This window comes from Plectropomus leopardus, chromosome 13, assembly GCF_008729295.1.
Source record: "Plectropomus leopardus isolate mb chromosome 13, YSFRI_Pleo_2.0, whole genome shotgun sequence".
Taxonomy (NCBI): domain Eukaryota; kingdom Metazoa; phylum Chordata; class Actinopteri; order Perciformes; family Serranidae; genus Plectropomus; species Plectropomus leopardus.
Window position 1 is genome coordinate 10,421,577 of NC_056475.1, and position 13,744 is coordinate 10,435,320.

Consider the following 13,744-nt stretch of genomic DNA (forward strand, 5'->3'; position numbering starts at 1 on the left):
TTCAGACAGCATTTAAAATTGTCTAGTCCTTTGAATGAGCAACAGTTGGTAAATAATGAACATAATGTAGAAACTTCAAAGCACATAATGTTGTTTATTTTTGAGTTCATCTTGTTGGTCTATGAAGGAAACGTCAGCTCTAGCAGCTGACAAAAAAAAAACAATAACCCACTGATTTTCATGAGATTTTTCTTAATGTAGAAAGAAAGTTTTGCTTGCACCAATGCAGTGCAGGAGTTACATTTACAGAAACAGCAGTTGCGAAATTGTAATTTCATATTGATGTCATATTATTCAACCCTGGTTGTCTGAAGTTCTGTAGGTTTCAAATGTCTCTTTTTTACAAGTAGATTCTGCATGAGCCTTTTTTTCCAGCTTGTAAAATGAACCAGCAACACACTGAAGACTGAGTTTTTATGACTGTTAAATCAAACAGAAATATACATTATTTTTCAGACTTCTTTGCCAAAATTTAACCTGACATATCTAGTGTATTTGTAATAACACTTCTATAAAGGCAGCAATTGGCTCATGTGATCATTAACATTCAGAAACACAATGTTCTCTGGCTATTCTTCTGACTAAAGAAACTCAACCGTTGTCTGTCTCTCTTCCCCCTCTCTCCTCTTAATGCAGGGCACAGTGTACGAGAAGACCAATGCAGAGGTGGAGATGAAGAAAATCAATAGAGAGGAGTTTTGGGAGCAGGCCAAGGTGGGTGTGGAAGAGGAGGGAAAGGTGATGAATGAGTGAGACAAGCAAAGCGATGAGAAACAGTCTAATTTTGCGTCATTAGGAAAGCAGAGTTACTGTTAAGGATCATTCTGATTAATTACAACTTCGTGTTTATTTATCTTCAATTTTTATCAGCTGTGATTGCATTGCACTCACCGCCACTTAATTTGGAGGTCACACTAAAAGTGAGTGTGCTCGAATGTTGCATTGCATAGGAAAACTGTGCAGTGAAGCAAATGCAGTCGGTCAAACGTGAAATTGTGATTCATTTCAGCAAAAGTTAGTGTGCTTTGACACAAAGTAATCTGTCACTAACACATGTAACAAAGCAGTACTTTCATGTATTAAATGAAGGAGATATAATGTGTTAGTAAGTTGTAGAGGTGTTGGTAGGTCTATTTTTTAACTTTGGCTGTAGCTTTATAGTCACCTCACAGACACGAGAGTGGTATCAATTTCTTCATCTGATTATTGAATAAATACAGTTAATGTGAGCTCCAGCTGTGTTTGGAGTGGAGTGGAAGTGAAGTACAAAGTCAAATGATGCAACGTCATCCAGCTACGTTGCCCTCAGCATGTTCAAACAAAATGTAAAATGACAGCGTGTTTCATTGAGCTTCAGGGATGTCACCAGATCTGCCCTTCACTGCTTCAGAAACCGTAGATATCGAGCTAAACAGCAACGTTCAGCATTACTAAATGAATCGATTAGTCGACGGGCAGATAATTAACCCTTTGAAACAGTTTAAACAAACTGAGTTGATTTCTTTCAAAACCATGGGAGGAAGGTATTTAACAAGGGAAGAAAATATGACCCAAAATTTGGCAAAAAATAATAAAAAAGTACAAAAATGAGACAGAACAAAAAGGTTCAAAAGGTCATTTATTCCTGCTGCTAGAAATGACACTCTGTAATTGTAATTTGTGTTTGGTATTTGTTGTTGTATTAATTTGTTTTGTTTTATGTCTTCTTATAACTGCTGACTGTGATTCAAATTTCCCCCCTGGGTATAATAAAGATATTGAACCTTGAACCTTTCTCCCTACTTTATTCTAGGTTTAAAAAAATAATAATTTTCTACATCTACTTTTTACTCTACTTTTTTTATGCAATTTGTAGAACATTTGATACCAAGTTGCTCATTGACTTTTCCCCACATTTTTGAAATAAATCGCACCAATTTGCTCAGTGTTCAAAGGTTTTAATACTTGTTAAAGGCACCTGAAAGCAGCACGAGAAAATTGAAGTCCTCCAAGTTTCAAAGGGTTACTTAGCAATAAAAAGCTTTATACAATAACACCCCCCCCCCCCAACACACACACACAGTCATGTAAATAAAAACACAAAAAAATTGTACTAATTAAAACCGCAACTGAGGAAATGCTTCCATAAGGGAGGAAACACCAAAGGCAGGAAAAAAACAATAGGTAAAAGATGAAAAAGTAAATAAATAAGGAAGTTGATAAAAAGACTGTGAATATTTACACTAATGTCTTGTTTTTTATGTATGTTCTCCAGCGCGAGGAGGAGGTAAGGAAGGAGGAGGAGAAGAAGAAGGCAGCAGAGGAGCGGCAGCGCTTTGAGCAGGAGCGAATGGAGCTGGAGAGGAAAGAGCAGGAGAGCCGAGAGCAGAGGTACCGCGAGAGGGAGAGGCAGATCGAGGAGCACAGGTGAGGAACAGATACACAAACAGTCAACACCATACTTAAACATAATCATAAACATACAGCAGAGCTAAAAGACAAATGATGACAGAGTGACATCCACAATATGTTATCTACATATTCTTCAAAATTTATAGGAGCACTCACTGTTTCAGTTCAGGTTTATATGTGTTTAAGAGTAACATCTGACCTTAAGCAGAAGTTAAAGTAAAGTTTGCTTTCTTCACTTCAACACAAATCATAAACAGACTTTTTACTGAAGTTTTATCTAATCTGTGTGTTTGTGTGTGATAACAGGAAGAAAATGCAGGAAGAGGAAGAGGCCAAAGAAAGGTTGCGGAACCAGACCACCATAGTAAGTTTCTGTTTATAAATCTGCAATCATGACTCTGCTGGTTATTAATTATTCATTGCAGTAGATTATTCAGTACCCCAAACAATTTAAGTTCAGTTGTAGCATCATATGGTGCTCATCCAACAGGTTCAGCTTTTTTAAATTTGATTATTTCCACATGATTTGGTTGTTTCTGTGTCTGCTCCCTCTGCCCATCAAAGCATCGCTTCTTTCCCCAAAGGACGGTTAAGAGGTGGTTTGCACGCCTCTGGTTTTTGTCATGCTGTGACCCAAAAATGAAATCAATTTGTGAGAAAGTGGGGTTTGTCTTTGAAAGGAGTGATTATATGCTTTTTTTGCTTTTTCAAAGAAGAATTTTATGTCTGGCAGTGAGAGTGTTTTCAGTCTATCAGTGTGTGTGGGTGGTTTATTTTTCACATCTTGCAATCAGCTGCCTGCTGCGTCGTAGCACAGCTGTGATATTTCAGCTAATCTTCTCAACATCTTAATCTCTGTCCTCGCGATGAGTTCACAGGCAGCAGTTAGGTTGTCTTGCTCAAGGAACTTTAGGGATCGTTTGTTACTGATGGAAGTGAGGAAAAAACCCAGCAGGATGTCAATGACTGAGCTGCTTCCCCAAATAATCACCCAGAGGAATCATGATCATAATTTCTAGTGTCGCTGCAACAAGAGTGTCTAACTCCATAAGACATGTAAGACATAATACTGCCCTTTTCATTTTGATCGAGCTATTTGTCTAAAGAACAAGATTCATATGCACCTATTTTGCATTAGATAAATGTTTTGGAAAAAACATTTTATCAACCTATTGGCAATAGTTCTTATAAAAAGATCCATTCACAGCTGTTTTGTTGACAGGAAATATGCTAAAGAGCATCGAAATTCCTAAAAGTGTAAGAATTTTTACTAATTAAATTAATATTTTATGCTTCCTTAAACAAGATGTATGCAGGTCTCAAAAGTCTTTAAAAGCACTGAATTTAGTTTCCTATTTTTAAAGTCTAAATTTATTACACAAAAGTTTTTTATACAGCCTGCATATATGTATGATTGTTGTGACTATTATTGTGCTGCAAGAGGCTGCTCACTACCACAGTAGCAATAGGAAGCTACTTCAATGAATTCAATGACAGCTTCACTAGATTTTGTACTCGTTTAATCAAGATTATTTCTTTTTTCTTTAATTTTATTGTCACCACTATTGTTTCTCTGCGGTAGAAAAAAAATCACGGTCTCTATTGCCCCTTGCTGGTGGCATCATGTGATTATTCTGTTCACTATATGAGCTGGATCTGTGTTCAGTCATTAAGGGATTCATCTAAACATTACTGGAAAAACAGAATAATTTGGTTTTTATACTTGAATTACTGTTTGGCAGCAAGTTTTTCTTCTTTTGCATCTTCATTTCTATCCTTCTTCTCTGCAGGCAGCAGAGCCGAGCATCGAGGACCTCAACCTAGACAAGAAGGAGTCTGAGGTGGAGGTGAGTCTGACTGAGCACCTTCACAAAAGTTGAATTGTGTAGTAACTCAACTCGTATAAAGGATAAAAATGCCTTCTGCCATCATCCATTTTGAATGTGTTTCTGTGAAGATGTTAATCTTTCCTGCAGAATTAAGCGTAATAAATCATTTACGAATCTTTGTTGATTAGCTGTTCCTTCTGGTTATTTTCAAGGAACTCAGAACAGTATTGCTTAATCCAGACTGCTGAATAGTGTGTGTGTGTGTTTCCAGGAGGCAAAGGCTATTATCGCTCAGCGGTCAGGAAACCCTCGAGAGTTTTTCAAGCAGAAGGAGAGAGCCATGACCATCTGTGTCGACACCTCGCCCGTCTCCATCCACAGGACCGGTAAACACTTTAAAACTCAACTTACAATCATCTTCTAGGTTCAGTTTATTCTCATGAAATACTGGAAAAACTATGAACAAAAAGAGCAGTAAAAAAACAGCATACAATAAAGTAGAAGACTGAACTTAATGAGGTAGAAACTTACTGTGAACTAACTCTGAAGTTTGACACCATTATCCAGTAGCTTCATACTGGTGTTTTACACAGTCTTGGTAACTTGGAGAAAACAAGGATCATCAAAGAGACAAAAAATTCACTCAAACGAGGGAAAGCTGTTCTCATCCTTCCATCTAACAGCCCTAAAAACTATTTAAAACCAGGACAGAAAATGTTTTTATGCCATAACCACCTCAGCAGTTTTTCTTTGGGGTTTGTTAAAGACAACATTATTGTTTTTCTACTCAGAAATTCATGCAGATGAAGTTTTGACCCAAGCAAGTCTTTGAAAATCAAACATCTGCCTCTAACAGTGGTGGGATAAGTACAATTACTCAAGTACTGTACTAAATTAAAGTACAGGCATGTGAAAGTGTGATGACTTGTAGTTGAGTAATTTTAGACTGTGGTATTTGTTGATCTTTTACTGATCACCTCAAAAGTGATCTTACTTTCCAACATGAGCCACATATACCAGACCAAAAGTGAGGATTTCTTTAGCTGTAATTCCACCAAAGCTGAGAAGTGCAGGCATGAGGAGCATCAGTTTTCTGTCCTGGTTCAGTGTGAAGTCTGTGATGGAGAGATGACGCACCTGAAGGAGACTCCAGGGGTGGAGGAGGGAGGCAGTGGGTGGGTGTGAGGGATCATGACATTTGAATCACTGTTTGTCAAGTTCAATATGTCATTTATCACGTTCGACATCTCCTCAGCTGCTGCTTACTTAGATTAGTCATTTTCAGAGATGCTTTTTTATCGCTGAAGGTTTTGGAAGAAGACATTTATGACACGATTTATGATATCACATCCTAAATCTCAACATAAAGGAGTCAACACTAAAACCACCAGACAATCTCTTTTCTCACTGTTGAATGGCTGCTGTTTGGACTCTTCTTGCTTCTTTATGAGATTTTAATTTTCCTATTTACGTTGTTGTATGTTGTTTGTGTGCAGCGTTTGTCATGACTCTGCTTTAAATAGAGATTGAGGATCTCAGTGGCAAGGGTTTATTTTCACTGGGGTTAGAGTAACTTGCTTTTCTTATATTTTTCATCCTTACCTTTACAGTTTCATGATGATTTTCTTTCTAAAACCTTTCCAATGTGTCGTCTGAGGAGAGAGAAAGTTGCTCAAACTGTTGATACTCATTTATATCACCTTTAATTAATTGTGCACTCAATAATCTAAGAGTAATAATAACATTTTTTAAACACAAGTGTTCCGAGACTTTTGCCCCTCCGTTCAGCTTTGAAGTAAGTGAATTTGTCGCAGAAATCAATCCTTAGCTTTATGTGAAAAAACTTTTGTGGCAATGAAAGTGACATCATCCAGCAAATAGGCTGCATTGGTCAGTCAGATATATGCAAGTATATTCCTGGTAGAGTCTTTTTTTTAAGGTTAACAACAATGAAATGATTGTCGTTATACTGTAATAAGTGTCTCATAGTTTTATTATCTGATATAATTTCGAGTTCTTGGATCATATTTCAACACCTAACCTGTACCTGAACAACAGGCCACCATCAACACAGCCCCTTGCATTTTTGTAATACAGCGTGCCCACTTACTGTCAGACTGGTGGACATTTTGGGGTCTGAGAGGAAGGTCTGCAGAGACTTTTCAGCGCTGAAAGAAAAAATACTTTCATTTTTTTTTCCAGTTTTGGTTGGGTAAAAAGAGATTTGTTTGAAAGACTAGAATCTAAGTTCGATTGACAGTAGAAGCCCAAATATACGTGTATCAGGTCTCAAAATAATTAGGATTTTAGGAAGCGTTGGCGCATTGATCATAGAGCAATTAACATGACAGTTTTTTGTTGGACCTTTTTTTTTTAAAGCACAATAACCAACTTCACCATACTGTGTTATTTTCCAACAAGTGAAGAAGCGGGAGACTAAGTCTTCAGTGACTCAGAATTCTTTTCTGGGATTCATTTTCCAGAATTATTAATTTGATGGTTTCAAAGAAACAGAAACGTATAAAAAGCAACAAACTCCGTCAGCATCTCATTTCTGCCGAACTGCGTGCTGTCTACAGGCAGTTAATGTAAAGCCACACTAACCTCTTTTCTTTCTTTCTCTCTTTCCCTTTTTTCTTTCTTTCTTTTTTGCCTTGCGGGGTTTCTTCTTCCACCTCTGCACTCATTTGACCCCCCATTTGTGTTCACCATCCTCATTCCTCACTTTTTCATATACTTATTCACCCACTCCTCTACTCTTTGACATCTTTGATTTCTCTATTTTGTGGAACAACTTTGTTTTTTTCCTCCTCTGGCAACTCTTCATGTCTTTTTCTTCTTCACGGGTTTTCACTGGACTCTCTGACTTTCCCACAATCCTTTCTGCTTCTTACTTTTTCTTCTGGTGGTTAACTGGTGTCTTCACTCTGCCTCCTACTTTCCTTCCCTCTCTTGCTTTTTGTCTGTCTTGTCTTCCTGTCTCGTCCATCTTCCCCACATCTTTGTCCTGGTGCGTCGCTTCGTGTCCTTGTTACATGTTTGTGTGTTTGAATCTTCGTTTCCGGGTGTGTGTTTGGCTGTATGTCGTCCTGACTGCCAGGCCGTTTGGACAGCCCGTTCTTGAGGCAGCAGCACAGTCCCAGCAGCCCCAGTCCGACACCCCCACTCCGGGGCACGTCGCCCCTTCGCACCCCGCCACATGCACGGACGCAGCCCACCGCTGCAGCCGGTAGGTACAGCACATAACCGGTAAAAAGCAGAAGAAGAAGACAGATGGACACCAGCAGCTTGGTCAAACATCTCTCCCCAGAAATGAATCCCCTCCACAAAATAAAAAGATGAAATGACAATAATGGAAGATGAAACAGTATGTGAACTCAAAATGTGAGCAATGAAGACACTGACTACATTTACTTGCACACTTACAGAATATCCTGATGTTGAGTCTTATTCTGGTTTTGATCACATTGAAATGAGACATACCAATCATCTTATTATTATTATTCTATATGTGATTCTAACATCCTCTTGGTTTCCTTGCATGAGCAAAGAACAGTTATTCTTTGTTGAACAGAAGTGATCAGAAATCTGGATAAGAGGTGTTTTGCTAATGATCGAATCTCATGAACACACGGCATTCGTCTGATTGAAACAATTATTTACAACAAGTGTGTGCAGTTGAGAGTTTAGTGACCCAACTCTTACTTTTCAAACTTCTCTAAAAAGTAAAAATGTTTTAAGATAAGAAAATTAACAATGTTCTTGCATGAGGCTCATGCTCAAAACCAGAATAAGGTCTCATCCAGGTTTACAAAACTAGTTACTCAACTGGGAAACTCCAAACACTTGCTAGTATCTGGATACTGGTGTGCAAGTAAACCTCCAAATACACCACAGAGAGCCTGTGAAATTTCCACTTTGAATATTGGACAAGACTTCTAAAAAGTCATTTGAATTGACAAGTATTTTGAAAAATTAGGAATCAGTGACAGATGCAATGTTTAAGGTTAATTTCTGGCTAGGATCAGAGAAGACTTTATTATTATATATAATACCTAAACATTTAAAGAAATGGCCATGAAGAAAAAAACAACCATTGTAAAGAAAAGACAGCAGGAATTAGATGATGCCTCTCAGATTAACACAGTTTATCACATTTTTAAGTCCACATGCATTTTCATCATTTCATCATTTTCGTATTCCGCTCTACTTAGCGTATACACACTTTCACAACCCACACATCTGCGCACCAACCCTTAAAATCACCCCCATCACCTCCCGGCGAATATACCTCCAAACCCTACCCTCCATGTCCTAACACTTAACGACAACTTTCATCTCCACGTTACAAATTAAAGTAGTCAATTCACTGATGAAATCATTTGTGTTAAAGGGTAAGTTTGGTTAAATTTTGTATTTTTCTTCTCGTCAACAAATACCATAAAAAGTAAAAAGTAAAAAAGCAAAAGTAAATCCACCCTACTAACAAGTATTGTGTGTGTATTAAAACCTGATATATCTTATTATTCTGTGGTAGAGAGCTCCACTGTTGTCCAAAAACTGGTTAAAATATGATAAGGGCTGCACTGTTGCACTGGGTGATGTGTTCCTGCATTAACATGAACATACACACTGTAGTTCATTTTGACTCAAACCCACATACACTCCACTGCTGCCACAAACAATATGTTACCAAATGTAGATTAATTATCCACTGTAAGTAGTCCCTAACAAATGCACTACCTTCAGTGGGAACCAATGGACGTGGAGCTGAGAGTCACAGACATGAAGTCATATCACCAGTATTGTCCTTTAAGCACAGATAAGTCAGCTATCAATTTAAATTTTGTAATTACAGTCACAGCTGTAGCATACAGAGTATCACAGTAGCTTACAAATTTATTTCTGAAAAAGACAAACTTGCGCGATTTTTGGCAAAAAATACCTTTTTAGCATTGGTGCTAGGAGCATCTGTACAACGTCCTACAGTAGACAAAAATATTTTAAACCTTTTCACCATCAAAGCCATCTCATGGCTCACCTACCTTTTTATCTTCCTTGCTAATAAGCAGGCTAACACAAGCTCACAAGCATTTCACGAAATGCTAATAGATAATAAAATGCCCTTTATGGCTGTAAACCATAAAGCTCTTTGTCGGTTTGTGTTATAGATGTCTGTCGTCCCTTCAGTCTTCATCCTTTAGATGTCGTCTAGTCAGCTGCTGGTGTTGAATTATTTTTGTAAATGTTTCTGTTTTTTTCCTGATGTTTTGTTATTTTTAAATTAGCAATAAGGTCGTTTTACTTCTCACAGGGATAAAGAGCTGTTACTACAGAATCTCACTGGTTTTCTATCACCTTCTTTTCTGATCCTCAATCTCATGCCTCTGATCCTGGATCTGCACACACACACACACACTCAAATACACACGGCCGCTTTTAACCGACTGACCATACTGTGAGTGTTTGTGTATGAATGTGTGTATGTGACGTCGTCAAGCCGGCCGTCAGCTTGTTGGCCTTTGACAGAATATGAATCTTTGACCTGAGCTGATCGAGCTGTCATTCTGTTTTGAGACCATAATGGTGACTCTGCATGTTTAGGCCCATTAACTACAAGAATCAATTGGCCTTTTCCTTGGAGAAACCTCTGACATCCAAAACTTGAAGGGAAACCTCACTCACAATATGATCATTTGTATATCATTTACCCACCTTGTGTTACATTAAGTTCAAGAATAAAACTTTGTTTTTGAAAACTAGAGAAAAAAAACAGCAAAACTATATCAAAACATTCATTTACAAACTCTCACAAAACGTGCAGTATAATCCAAGTCTCATTTATCCAGTCGTATGCTCAGCACTTCCCAATCACATGCATTTTTGCTGACTCATTTCTGCATAACCAGTCTCACATATGGACGAGTAGCGCACCTTGGCTAGTGCGTGCATTTGAACTCTGCTCAATGGAATGCACAACCACAGTACTTATGCACACACTTTCCTTATGCAGAAGTATTTTTAAAAAAGTAAAAGTAAATATTATACTTCAAGAGTTCTGTGAGAGTTTATAAACTTAACTTTTAAACTCTTGCTGTTGTTGTAGCAGCTCTCTTTTAATCAGTTCTTCAGGAATTTCCTCTGTTTTTTGGATTCTTTGTTCAGTTTGGAAGAATTTGAGGAAAAAAGTTTTCTACACAAAGTTGATGTGTCAGGGGATGACTAATTAATATACACAGGTTCATTTAGGTGAAAAGTATTCCTTTAACGTAACAAACTATGCCGTTAAAGAATTCAGCAGAAAATTTAAAAAAACAAGTTATAAAGATATTATTTTTAATTTGTTTCTTGCACTTAAATGTCTGCTGATTTGCAGTTAAGTGCCAAATAACAGTAATTATTCTACATTGCCTAAATGCATCAACCAAGATTTTTTCCCAACAGTTATTCCCATTGCTGCAGTAACAAGCAAATGTAAAACATCAAGGAAACTAAATGTAAACTAAACTATTTTTTATTAGTTAATATGTTTCTGCCTCCTCACAAGTAGAATAGAGAGATGTTGCTGCTGCATTTGGAATATATTTGAGATGTCTTAGCACCACAAATAAAAGTCCATTCATCTCAAAACCTGGACAAAAAAACAAACAAACAAACAATCTGAATAACTTACAAATGTTGCATTCACAAGGAATCTGGCAAATGGTAGGCAGACGGACAACACCTTCTTAAAAGCACAGGAAAAACAAATCTGACAAAATGTCAGGACAATTAAATGAAGCATGCATGACAATATGTTGCAATGGTGATGCTGTACTGTTAACAAGTAATGGAATAAAAGTATTTCATGAAATGCTCTACTGTTGACAGTATTCTCTGGCAGCCCACAGCTAATTTTACTAAATTACCATCTGGTCTACTGTCTCTGACTCTATGTGAATGCGGCATTAGGTAAGGCAGAAAATGTGTCAGCATGGATCAAGATAAAAATGCTTTGGAAAGTTAACAGCAATAATGTAGTTAACTGGGGCAAAATCATGCAGACCGCCTTTATGGTCCACAGTGTGTGTTTTTGCATGTCTGTAGGTGCTGTAATGGCACATATTATGCTGGGTGGGCAAAGAACCGGTTCATCACTGACAGTTCTCTTTAAATTCAATCCTTCCTTTATGATAAAAGGGTTTGGACAATTTTCTAAACTGCTTTCCACTTTCAGTAAAAGATCAGTTCTGTTAAACAGTACTTACAGTAATTACCCTGAGAGTTGAATTGGAGAACCCACCAAGCAAGACCTCACTGAGCTGGATGTGCGATTAATCATTTTAACAAGCAAAGTGACGCTGTGGTTGTTCATCCATGGTTTGTTGTGTCCTCTGGGAAATCTTGTTCTGGTTTCTGAACAGGACATCTGACTTCAACAAGCATGAAATCATCGAAACATCTGAGAAAAAGTGACATTTTCATTGTAGAAGTGGTTCTCTTGACTGTGACTGACGCTGTGTTGATGTTTGTCAAACTGACTTGTATTCCTGGATGTGGTGTCAGCGTTGTGACTTGCCCACAATGTGTCCACATGCATTGATGGCATAATCATGAATGTTCAGTTCATATCTAATTTTTGTTTCATGACTTGCTGGATCGTAATGATTGTGTCTTGATTTTGGTGACAACTTGCCTGGAATACGCCACCGTCCTATTCACCAGTATCAGTTTTCGTCAACCTTTCCAGTAACTCGGCCATGACTACTTCCAGTGTGTGCTAGGGGCATCACTTGTCAAGTGTCACATGGCAATTCCCCCTGTGCTGGTTGCATTTAAGTCTTGCACTGCTATTCTGCTTATGACAGGGTAGCCAAGTCTCAAGCATTTGGAACCAGACATTTGCTTCAGGCACAAATAAGACAAATGAGACAATTCAACAAAAAAACTTCTTGATGAACAATGTGAAGAGTTTACATCCATGGATCTGTGAAGCTGGGCTTGAACTGCACTAAATAGAATGTGAAGCTAAGGCTAATGTAAATTTTGTCAGATTTGCAGGTATTTAGTCATAAACAAGTATTGGTAAAATAAAAAATTGAGCTGATGGTAGTACTGAATAAAAAGTCTGAGGATTACCAAAACCATTGAGATTCATCCTGAGGGAACCACAAATGCCTTTACCAAATGTCATGACAATCCATCCACTTTCTCAAGACATTTCACTCAAGACTGTAAATATGAACCTTATGGTGGTGCTACAAAAAAATCTAACTGGTAAATCATAAAATATATATATATGGATACGATATAAGATAATTGACCTGGTAGTGGCACTAGACAAGAAGTCGGGATCAACAGAGTCATTAGGAATGATTTCCTGATATCAAACAGAATTATCAACTTATTACACTCCTTTTGCTGGCTTCAGTCTGACATAACATCCAATTTAACAGATTTCTTTGGCAGAGGGCGATTCAATTTTTAACCAAGAAACCACTGTTTTATTTCACAATGCCAGATGAATGAGTCAGTACCCGCTTGTTGGCATGGATGGATTCAAATGTCTGGTTCCAGGCAATAGGAATCATCCTCTGGACTCCAAAAACATCTGAACCAATTTTCTTAGCAATCCATTTGATGGTTGTGGAGATTTGTCAATCTGGACCAAAGCAGTGAACCAGCCAACTGATCTGCAGACATTATCATCCATAGAGCCAATCTGCCAGCATGGCTAAAATTAAACCTATAAAGTTCAAATAGTTCAGCACAACATCTGAACAACATTAAACTTTCATATTTTGGTCCTCAAACTTTTCAGAGTGCAAAAGGTGATTTGAGAGTTTTGCCTCTTTCACTTTGCGCTGCAAAGTTTCTGTTAAAACTTCCATGCAATTAATGCCTGACCTGTCATGGTAATGTCACCAGCTTGAGTCTCATCCACACAGAGTCTGATTGGATCAGTGACTGTATATGTCCATTCACTGGTGGTGTGATTGCAAAAGTTGCGTGATTTTGTGCAGTTTTCCATGTGTTGAAGTAACACAGAATGTGACCAGAGGTTAGAAAAGCAGTCAGCTTCACAGCATTAAAGCTTCCTGTCAGCATCATGTGATTCAGGATACTTTCAAAGAAGAAAGCCTTTAGCCTAAGTAGATTTCATTCAAAACAGATTGACATCCATTAACCCTAAAATTGTGGGACATTCTGACAAAACAAAACAAGCACAAAAATCACTGCTTGTGACATTTCAGTTAAGCATTCTGTGTCAATCAACACATCTGGTGTTGAATGTGATTATGTTATAGGAGGATTTAGGGGAAGACTTTTTGCTTTGTGCCTTTTCGACGTCTTTTGTGTCATTCTGTCCCTCTAGGGGACAATGACGATGAAGCAAGCACAGAGCGCAACATGGCCGCTGTGTCGCCCATTCCTAAAATAGTCACCACGCCCATCAAAGAGGACTTCTGCAGGGAGGAGGAGGAATGCAGAGACGAGTGGGGTAAGAGTGAAACTCACTTTGAAATGTTATCAATAAGATGCCG

At 37.9% G+C, this 13,744-nt stretch overlaps 1 protein-coding gene across 2 annotated transcripts in view; it reads left to right on the forward strand.

Annotated features, from left to right (window-relative positions):
- dbn1 (drebrin 1) overlaps positions 1-13,744 on the forward strand; it is a 113,921-nt gene that overhangs the window by 97,805 nt on the left and 2,372 nt on the right. The window contains exons 6-12 of one of the 2 annotated variants that reach the window (XM_042498772.1): positions 637-714; positions 2,255-2,406; positions 2,698-2,755; positions 4,182-4,238; positions 4,492-4,606; positions 7,321-7,449; positions 13,576-13,701. In XM_042498772.1, the coding sequence (XP_042354706.1) occupies positions 637-714; positions 2,255-2,406; positions 2,698-2,755; positions 4,182-4,238; positions 4,492-4,606; positions 7,321-7,449; positions 13,576-13,701 (715 nt within the window). The remainder of the gene's footprint in view (positions 1-636; positions 715-2,254; positions 2,407-2,697; positions 2,756-4,181; positions 4,239-4,491; positions 4,607-7,320; positions 7,450-13,575; positions 13,702-13,744) is intronic. The other variant, XM_042498773.1, reaches the window with a different exon arrangement.